Source organism: Haplochromis burtoni, unplaced genomic scaffold, assembly GCF_018398535.1.
Source record: "Haplochromis burtoni strain Fernald_Lab_line unplaced genomic scaffold, NCSU_Asbu1 Contig_189, whole genome shotgun sequence".
Lineage (NCBI taxonomy): Eukaryota > Metazoa > Chordata > Actinopteri > Cichliformes > Cichlidae > Haplochromis > Haplochromis burtoni.
In genome coordinates, this window is record NW_024582550.1 from 361938 (window position 1) to 372824 (window position 10887).

The 10887-nt window shown below is 40.8% G+C and overlaps 1 protein-coding gene across 1 annotated transcript in view; it reads right to left on the bottom strand.

Annotated features, from left to right (window-relative positions):
• Positions 1-2518: 2518 nt before the first annotated feature.
• ctdspl3 (CTD (carboxy-terminal domain, RNA polymerase II, polypeptide A) small phosphatase like 3) overlaps positions 2519-10887 on the bottom strand; it is a gene marked incomplete in the record, with an annotated part of 23304 nt that continues 14935 nt past the window's right edge. Inside the window, 6 exon segments of the mRNA XM_014337657.2 lie at positions 2519-3002; positions 4443-4538; positions 4966-5092; positions 5282-5361; positions 5508-5570; positions 7293-7379. Of these exon segments, the coding sequence (XP_014193143.1) occupies positions 2937-3002; positions 4443-4538; positions 4966-5092; positions 5282-5361; positions 5508-5570; positions 7293-7379 (519 nt within the window).

Below are 10887 nucleotides of genomic sequence, written 5' to 3' on the forward strand. Positions count from 1 at the left end.
CTTGTGTTACATTGCTACTGTGAGGTCAGACTTTAGCTTTCTTCTAAGAGAACTCTGGAGGATGAAACAGGGCAACGTTTCACCTGTTCCCATCTCATGATGTGAAACTGAACCAGAGATGTTCAAGTTAGTTAAAAAGGTCTAAAAAAGCACAGAAGCAGCTTACTGGGACATCTCCTTTTTGGCTCTTCATGGACTACTTCAACTCCACTATTGATATCACAAATAATCCTAAGCAGTTATTGTAACACTGTACCTTTTCCTGTATTACAACAGTAAATACAATCTATAAATACATATTCATTTATGACTGTTTTCTACATATATGCATACACACGGACGAATGTTTCCAGCACTTATGAACTCTAAAGCACATAAAATGCACTTACTGGACAAAAGCGTCTGCCAGGTGTGCGTAAAATAACATCAGTCACGCGCCTTTGTCTTCAAAGGCTTCATTAACATCTGCAGATTGAATCTGGAGCATTTTTCTCTGGGTTTTCTTGGCGCACAACCAACTGTGGCGCAGAGCGGGCGCGCACGGCGACGTTTCTCCAAACAAGCGAGGACCTTACCATGTATAGAGATCAATTAGGAGCCACGGGGCTTGAAGGTCTGGAGGAATAAATGTCGGTGGCGGTTATCGGAGCTGGCCTGGATGTGGCGCGTAGGGGGCGGAGAGGGGTATGTGGCTTTAAAACCCGCTGAAAAATAACTTTCCCTTCAGTGTTGAGCCACTCTCTGAAAACAAAAACTTTATACGATGCCTCCTCCACGAAGCTTCTCGGGCTCAGTGTAGCAGCTGCAGGAAACACCTCATTTATTGATAGATAAATAAATCAAATGAGGGGAAAACGCACGCGTGAAAGCTACGCGTAAAGGACAGGTCATTCACAAATCACGAATCGTGTATTTTGTGGCATCCAGCAGCAATTAAAGCGATTCATTTCATTTCACAGACAAACCTGCCTCACTTTGGCGAAACGAAATGCCCAAATGTGCTGATCAGCGGAACAAGAAGCGTTACTCTTATAAATGAACTTACTTTAGTCGGAGGTTGCGGAGTATTTGGGTGAGTTTACTCTCCTCGCAGTTTAAAAAAACCCCTCGTCCTCGTCTGCCTTTCTTCCCTCCCCCTCCGTTTGCTTTTTGTCTTCCAGGATCCCGAACTTCTGAATCAAATTTCAGGACGGACAAAATACTAGGCTTTTTCCTCCGCCCACACAAGTTTTTTTTTCCTTCCTGGGTACCATGTCAAACACCATATGGAGCAAATAAAGGCAGAGGAGCGGCAGCAGCAGCAGGAGGAGGAGGAGGAGGAGGAGGCACTTACTTTTAGTTTACCTTCAAATTCAACATGAACAATCACATCCATCACGAACACGAGTGCATCTAAACAGGGCAGTAAATATTTACAATGAAACCAAACCTCGGCGCGCCTCTGATATTCATACACAGGATGAGCGCGTGAACTCCAAGTATATTAATGCTCACTCAGACAGCATCAGCTACTACAGACAACCCGTTTATAGAAAGTCTTTTCACTCAATAATAAGTGATGAACTTTTCAAATTTAAGGTTATAGAGACGTCATTGTGTTTTTTCTGATTTTGTTGGGCTTTTCATTATCAGTCACTCCAACTTCCAACAGTCCACTGATAACTCCTCGGTGGCCTCGGGCGCGACGAACAGCCAAACATTTTCGGTGTGTGTAACTTTACTGCGCATGCCCCATTTTCTCTAAACATCTGATTCCTGGAATTTCTCACCAAATAGATAAAGAAAAGCGTTTAACATCTTTGCCCACAAACAATACATAAAAGCCACTGGTGAATGAAGTCTGTGACTCACACATGGATCCTGGGATGCTTAATGTGCTGTCAGTGAATATCAGATTACCAATGGTAATAAAGGAGTGATCTAGGAAAGGTGTGCGCATGCGTTACCATCTTTCCACTTGCCCTTGTGATACTTCCATTTCCTCCTTAACAGGAAGTGATGAGCAGGGTTTGCGCATTAAGTTATTGTGAATAGAAACAAGTTTAAAGCTCTGCTGCAGCGGTGCAGATGTTCAAAGGGTTACAGATACCTGCAGAGGCAGTGCAGAGAGCAGCTGAGATTTTTGAAAATCTATTTATTTCATGCCTGAGAAACAGACCTTTTGAAAATCCTATTACAGGATGTTTCCTTAGAGGAAATTCTCACATCGCTGCTTTTCGCTATGTTGAGGAGCGTTTCCTGGAAACATAAGACTTTCACCCTTGAAAAATAGGGAGACCTGAACGTGGAATGATTGGAATTCAATTTCCATTCAATCACCTCAACTTTACTAATATTTCTTTTTGTCTGACTCTTTTAGTTCAGCCTCCTTGAGCCCATGTGTTCTCCAAACATGTAGCTTCCTCCTCTTCCTCACAGTCATCTGTATGCTCAATGAAAAATTTCAACAACTGAAGATAAGGGGATCATATAAAATAACATACCGTAATCTAAATATGAAAATCAAATGACACCTAGGTACGAATGCTTTATTTTCCCCAGTTATTATCAGGGATATTTTATTGCATAAGAAAACATTTTAAAATATACAGATAACAGCTGTAGATTTGCAATATAGTCAATAAATTAAAAAAAAATCAGGACTATAAACAACATATTTTGGATTCTGAGCTGTAAATATATATATATATACACAGATATGAGTTTATTGCTTGTGTAATCTGTTGAGCGACCAGCAGCATGTCTGAAACACCGCTCTGCTGTCATTTCAAGCCAACGGGAGGACGGGTGAGGATGGAGGAGGACGGAGGAGGGCGCACAGGTCCACCACGAACCAACAGTCGGCAGGTTACCTAGGTCAAACTGGCTTCTGCCTTTTCGCCAAAGCAAACATGGGCTGTGAAAGTCACATTAAGCAGTCAAAGTGGGGGGGTTTGTCAGCCCTCTGACAGCAGCCTGTGGAAGTGATCCTTCCTCTTCTTCAGCACCTCCCGAAAATCCTCCTGAAAAAACACCAGCGAGAGATATTCAGATATTCAGAGTCAATCATGAAACCGGGAGAGGAAAGACATCAGGCAGATGCTTCTGCAGATAACCAGCTGTTTCACTCACAGCTCACTGACTGGGGAATCAGCAACAACCCTAAAAGAAAAGGAAAATCCATTTTCTCTATGACAATCTGAGTCTGTAGCACTTAGCCTGCCCGGCATGCCCAGAATATCTTTTCACTATCTGTCCTCACCAAACCACAAGCACGGTGACGCTGAGCAGCTACACGACAAGGTTATCAACTCAGCGAGCCAGCCCGGGCCTCCCCGCTCCAGCCATCAGCATGTTCACATAAAGCAGGAAGCGAGCGCAGCATGCGACTCATCCCAAACATGGACAGGTTTATGCAGCAAAGTTTTCAAACAAGGGGCCAAATTATAACGCTGACAATAAAAAAAACTAAACCCAGAATGGATCCGCCCAATATTACAACATGTATCTCACCATATTCACGTGTCCAGTCTGTGAGGCACAAATGAATGTGAAGCATAAATGAGACTTGTACTAGGGCTAAGTAGAAATGTGCTGTAAGAGAACCACACCAGTTACCGTGCATTCTTACAGCCTCAACTATTAATATAAATCAATCATTGTATTAAATGGTGAAGATTTTCTAGTTTATCGAATGAGAGCATGTGAGAACTCTTTGTTGTACATGATAGATTAATAGTTCATGACCATTATTAACTGCAGCTACATAACAGACAGAAAAAACACACTAGCATGTTTGAATCTCGTGAGATTAAAGACAAACACTTGCATCTTATCACAGGCACCATCACACATAGACACGATTAAACATTTGTTTAACAAAACCGATGCAAATGAGCTCTGAGTCGATTAAGTGTCCGCCTGCCACACATCTAAACGTCTGTATAGATCGCAGGAAGCAGGCTCACGGACGAGAGGCATTCACTAAAGCTGACGATCAAAGCTACTTATCTGAATTTTATATTGATTTTAAAATCTTTTTTGTTAACTGTAACTCACGTAACAACATGAGTGGCCACTTGGCGGCAGCCGAAACAACACTAGCATACAGTTCGACTTGATGCGGATCTTAAAGCTCAATCCTTTAATTTGGTTGGCGCTTGTGTCCAGCTGACTACTGTAACTCACACTTTTACTCTCAAAGATCTGCTCTCATTCTCTCATAATCTCTCAAGTAAACGTGAGCCACTGATAAATGCCATCTGTATGGGTTTGCTGTCCGGTGCAGAGCAGCACCTGCAGAGCAGCGGGGTTTTTCTCTGAAAACAGCCGCCTGCCGGGACCAAAAACAATGATGCTGGTGCAGTGAGAGTGGAAGCGGTGAAGGAGGAAGCACATGTTGTTGCCTCTGAATCCATTTTAAACAAGCGCACAGTAAACACAGAAGATGTAAGCAGACTTACAGCTGCAGACAGTTTCTCCATGTAGGGGATGAGCTTCTGCAACTCTCTGTCATCAGACTCCCCAGACCAGCTCTTGATGGGAATAGTGTTCAACAACTACAAAAAACAAACAAACATGTTATTAAAAGTTAGTAACAGCAACAAAGTGCTGACAGAGCAAAACAAAGTAATTAATTAAGGATGTGTGCGAATAGTCAACAAGATGAATAATTGCCACTACTGTCAGTCGATGCCAGACGTAGTCATTTAGTCTAATTATTAACATTTTAATTGATGCCCAGTTACCATAAGTTGTTGTGCCATAAATGTTATGCAGCCATCTTCCACCAGATGGAGCTAAAGTCCCAGTATCTAAGCCTGGTCTCATTCTTTATACTGTTACTGTTAGCTCAAAGAATGAGATAGTGGATACAATCGGTGCAATGAGCTTTCTCCGAAGGGTGGACGGGTTAGCACAGGGTGAGAAGTTCAGTCATTCAAGTGGGGCTCAGAGAAAATCAAAGAACACAGCCTTTAAACTTACATTATATGGATATGTGTGGGGTGCATTATCCAGAACCACCGTCTTCTTCAGATCCCTCCCGAGGATGCTGAGATCTTTGATGTAGTGGCCAAGAACACAGGCACAGTCGTCCTGATACAGCCGGTGTCTACCAGAGAAATCACAAGTGAAACTCACATTTACCGTCCTCATTGTATGGCACGGGCAGAATGTTAAAGGGAACATTTGAAGCAGGCCATGTCGAATTTCTGAGCACGCAACACAGCAGCAGTGCGAATCCGCACGTCTCTGCACTCAAGCACCGAGTTTACAAAACACAAGTGGAAGCAGCTCATACCGAAACAGCTTTCTCTGAGGGTCCAGGATGTCCAGGATCTTCTCGGCATATTCCTTCTTTGCACACGTGTAAACGAACAGCTGGAACAGAGCACGCACAGCAGTTGGTACAATTCCACACTTTTAACTGCTCCACGTTAAAGCAGTGACAGAAAAATAATTTGTTTAACGTGTGAATGAGGCTCAAAATAACCAAACTATTTGCTAATCTACACACTGACACACACCTCGTAGATTTTTGCCATGGCCTGCAGGAACTCCTTCACATGTGGTCGCAGCACCATGTATACCTGTTGAGAACAGGGGAAGAATAAGTGGTCAAGTCAGTAACCTCAGGTCTGCTCTGCTGACTGAAGCTCATCTTTTAACTCTGTTCCCCATCAAGACATCTGACAACCTTCCAGGTACCCTTTATGACGAGCTTTGACACCTTGGTTTATACACACCAATAAAAACGGTTTGACCACCTCTAGAATGGTTTGTCTGCATCAACAGAGGCCACCCTCACCAACTGCTGATGCACACTCAGTCATTTTGTTCTATAAGCCTGAGAAATGACAGAAACCACTCAGTTCATAAAAGAGCTTTGAGGGTTACACGTAGTAGGCTTTAAGGGGTAAAGAGTTAAGTGCAGTTGTAGAGTCAGCTCCTGGACTCACAGCGTCCCAGATACCAAAATTTGTAGTTTCAGTAAAGATCCAACTGCCTGGTCTAGTCAGATGATTAAGGTTGGGATCATAACTTTTGGTAATTAACTCAAAACCACCAAACATTTCAACTAACTGCACAGCGTTGTGAAATGTGTCGTCTCAGACGCTCTTGGCTCCTACGTTATCTGCGCCCCAGTGTGTGCTTATTAAAACCCATTTCACCCTCACCTTTAAACCTCTGCCAGTGTTATGTCCGTGTAATGACAGCTGTGTAGCCTGCCTTGGAATGACATATCATTATTTATAACTAGGCTGACTTCACTGACCCTCCGCAGCATATTATCTTCAGATCCCAGCTAGATAACAAGCTTACAGACAATTTTTAAGTCTGCTCAAACTCGTGAATCCTTTTATCCACAAAGATGCCTTGATGCTGCACTCGATTACAACACTTTGCAGAATAATTTCTTTGTGGGAACAGAAAGAATTTAGACCATTTTAGCCCTCGATGGAAGCTCCCCAGTTGCTCACAAAACAGAAGAGAGGTCAAAGAAATCAAATGCATATTTCAAAATTCATAAAAGAGTGTGTGTGTGTGTGTGTGTGTGTGTGTGTGTGTGTGTGTGTGTGTATCTTTTCAGTTTTCCAAAGTGGGTTTTTGCACTTCATCAACTGCAGTTTTTAATTTTTAGAGTGAGTGAAAAATGGTTTCACAGATGCTTGCATGCCACACTTTCTACTAGTTCCCTAATTAATGCCTCTTGTACGTAAATGAGCCACGAAGGAAGTATGAAATAGAGAAGTGCACAATTTCCAAATACAGAAACCCAACCGCATCAAGTTATTAAAAACAAAATCTAATAGGTTATGTGACTTTCAACTGAAATATACATTTCCTTTTGTTTTTAACGACGTTAGGAAAGATAACATAATGTAGAGGTCCCCTGAAAATATTGGCTGTTTGACGATCTGCTGGTATCAGCATTTATAAAAGCAGATTAAAGAGTAAAGACACGAGAAATTATCCATGACTTGTGACAATGCAGTTAAAAAAAAAATCAATATTTTTTTTATTATTGCCACATCACGTTAATAAGGACTCCAATAAGCAGGGGTAACAAATGTTAGGGAAGCTTCTGTTTCATGTCTCTGAAAGAAAAATAAACCTGCTGATATATCAGTAACATCATCACCAGCTCTGTGATATAATGCACCAACATGTGAGGCACATGTTAAGTTCTCAACAGTGAATCAAAATGAAAGATCTTGTTTGTTGTTAAATAAGTTGCTGTGGTAAACATCTGGTCTGCAGAAGAGAGTACCACAGAGGGTTGTGAAGAGTGGCTTTCAGTGAGTGGTCACCTTGTACTGATGGTCCTGGAAAGCTGCATGGAAGGTGTACTCTGCGTCTTCGATCACATTCAGAGAGCTCAACATCAGGGTCTCCTCCTGGAAATAAACACGACCACATGCCTCAGATTACTTACTATTTTAAATATATAACTGACTGCTTTCACAAGGGAGCAAGGTGAAAGTGTCCAGTTTATGATTTTAACCATGTTAAAGCCACAGAAAGCCAATCTTTAACAATAAAATGTAGACCATACTCTATTCTTGCTAAATACAACATCCAAAAGGAATTGCAGATACTTAAAAATCAACTAGAAAATGCATTTTCTGAAGAAATTGCTGTGTGAATGCTGATAGCTGAATGTTTTGAGCTGAAATGAAATAATTGCTTCACTTTATTGGTACAATAAGGTCAAAGACAACATGCTCAAAACTGGTGGTAAAATATCACAGGTTGATCCCACAGTGTTCTATTGGCAGAATGAACAATCTGAGATTACAGGAGTGCTTGCATGTCACGCTGATGATTTCCTTTGGGCTGGTTCAAGTCACTTTGCAACTCATATCATTCCTGTACTGAAATCTACCTTCCTTGTGGGCCGTGAAGAACATGACAGTTTTTTTTTTATGTTGGTATGGACATTTGTACAGTTAATGATGTAATAGAGGTGCATATTGTGCATATTACAACCTACTACCTGTTCAGTTACAAGCAGCACGGGCTGTACAGAGGGATGCTTCCTTAAGTGAAACAGAACGGGAGCAACTCAGGTCAAAAATAGGACAGATTTTGTGGGTTGCCAAACAAACGAGACCAGATGTTACGTTTGACACATGCAGCCTGGGATCTAATATCAAAGGTGCAATTGTGCAGTCCATTCATGAAGTGAACAAAGTTATCCGTAAACTTAAAGTAGAGAAAGTGACTCTTAAGTTGCAACACTTGGGTAACAGTGAGGATTTGGCATTGGTTGTTTTCAGTGACGCTTCATTTGGCAACCTTCCCGCTGGCGGTACTCAAGGAGGGGCATTAATCATCCTTATGGGTAAAGGAGGAAAGTTTTGTCCTCTCTTTTGGCAGTCTAAAAAATAAAAAAATATCAGACGTGTGGTCAGAAGTACACTGGCAGGAGAAACTCTTGCCATGTCAGATGGAATAGACCATAGGTGTCAAACTCTGGCCCGCGGGCCAAATTTGGCCTTGGATGCACACCAGCGGATAACACCCTCGGAGGTTCTCCGGCATCCCTTTTTCAACCCTGGCCTTTCAATGTCCCATGTATTGACATTGAAAGACCATACAGAATCAATCTACAGCATGGCTTCAGCTTCAGACAAAAACACAAACTGGGGTTGGAAAAGGATATTAACAGCACTGGAAAAATTCATTAAGCTGCTCCAATAATGATCACTTTGGCTTTTTTTTTTTTTTTTTTTTAAATTTTCACTCCCCCCACCCCAACCAGTCGCCGCAGATGGCTGTCCCTTCCTGAGCCTGGTTCTGTCAAAGGTTTCTTCCTTTTAGAGGGGAGTTTTTCCTTCCCACTGTTGCTAAATGCTTGCTCATAGGGAATCGTCTGATTGTTGGGGTGGCCAAAACTCTAGGGGAACTAGCAATTCTTGTGAAAATTTAAAAAAAAAAAAAAAAAGCCTACCAATATTCAAAGCGGAGCAGCGGACACCTTACCATCACATCAGTCCTTCAATCAGACCAAAAACACCATGTTAACAGAAATAAATTCAATACAAATTGGAAATAAATAAATTGCCTAATAATTGTTGTTTTTGATTGTTTATAAATATATAGTGCTACCCTTCAGCCTCCTAGTAGACATACCTGTGTTATAAATGTGAAACTCCTCTGATTTTCAAAAGAGTTGGCCTCTGACCTTGAAGTCAAGGTCACTGAGATTTGAGCTTCACAGAGATTTTCAGCAGATGCAACCATGGTATTGATTTGAAAATTCGACACAATCACAAACTTGGGTGTCCACAGCGCCTCGCCATATACCAAAGATTAATAGGTGGGGTTTTTTTTAGGTTTTTTATAAAGATTACAACATACAAATAACAAAAAATGCCAACGCTATTGTCATTTTTGACAACGCTATTTTGATGTTGTCTAATGTAGTGCAAAAAAGCGAATAAATAAAATAAATATATATATAATACTATAAAAAAAATTTAGTGGTCTATAATGGGGTCAGCGAACAGAATGAAGGAAGAAAGTCATTGTTATATGACAATGGTGTGAAAAAACATATTTCTATTTTTTTGTATGTTTGTCACACTTAAACGTTTCAGATCATCAAACAATTATTTTTTTTTTAATGTATAGTTAGCATAAGATTAGCACAGTGAAACTGGAGGATGAACGCTAACTTTTTTCCCCCACTCAAAGTTAGAGCAGCTGCGAGAGAATTCAAGATTAATGAATCAATGGTACGAAAAAGAGGAAGCAAGAAGAATGAGTTGAGTAAAGTTTGACTTATCTGACTGTTTTGTTTTGCTTAATGCGCCTTATGTATGAAAACAGGGCCGTTATTGACAGTCAGCCTTGTGGCCCGAAAAATATGGTATGCGGCACTGAGTGTGCAACAGAAGCAGCAACGTCCAAAAGAAGAGGAATCTAACGGTGATTGAATGGTTTTTCTAAGTTGAACAGTGTTGAAGGAGATAGATGGCAAAAAAACCGTATAGAATAGATAATAAAATATTATAATAAGATTTGAATAACAATACTGTGAATGCTTACCAGCATTCACACTAATAAGCAAAATAAGCAAACTATTCCTGACCTTGAAAATATAATTAACACACAAAAAAAACTCAGTAAAGATTGTTTGTGATTTTTCTTTAAGATGTCCTCAGTTCGTGTTCCACAGTTGACATCCATGGCTGTATCCCAATTCAGGGTCTGCAGCCTTAAAGTACGCAGTCTTGACGGTCCACAAGGGCCGCGTACTCAAAGACCGCAAAGGCCGTAAGTGCGAGGCTTGTGAAATGGGACGGTCTAGCCTCCGTCGCGCTGCCCAGGTTGCCTAGCAACCATGATACTGGAGACGTTTCATACAGCATTGTTTGACAGAAATGAAGGAGAAAATCTTTTGTTCATTTGTTTGTTTTTTTCTACATGAGCTTTGATTTGATAAGTATCTGAGGCTGAGACCACAGGACTGTAAAACATGACTGTTGGGCTTCATTTCTGTACTGAACAGTCATTTTAAGATTAGCTAGCAAATAACAATTAGCTAATGTTGTTCATGAGACTAAAGTCATCTCACTTTGGTAATGTAAATATAATATGGCCAATATTAAAGTTATTATTTCAATCATTATTAGTTGTTACCAGTGTTGGGTAAGTTACTTTAAAATAGTAACTTAGTTACATTACTAGTTACTTCTCTCAAAAGTAACTCAGTTACTTCAAGTTACTCGTTACTTTCAAAGTAACTAGTTACCAGGGAAAGTAACTTTGGTTTTACTCAGAATTCTCTTGTTAATGTGTTTCTTCCATAACTTTGCCAGTCTTCTAGCTTGCTTACTTGCCACAAGTGCACTGTGCCACCGACCAATAGAAAGGAAAAGATAATGTGCATATTTCCAC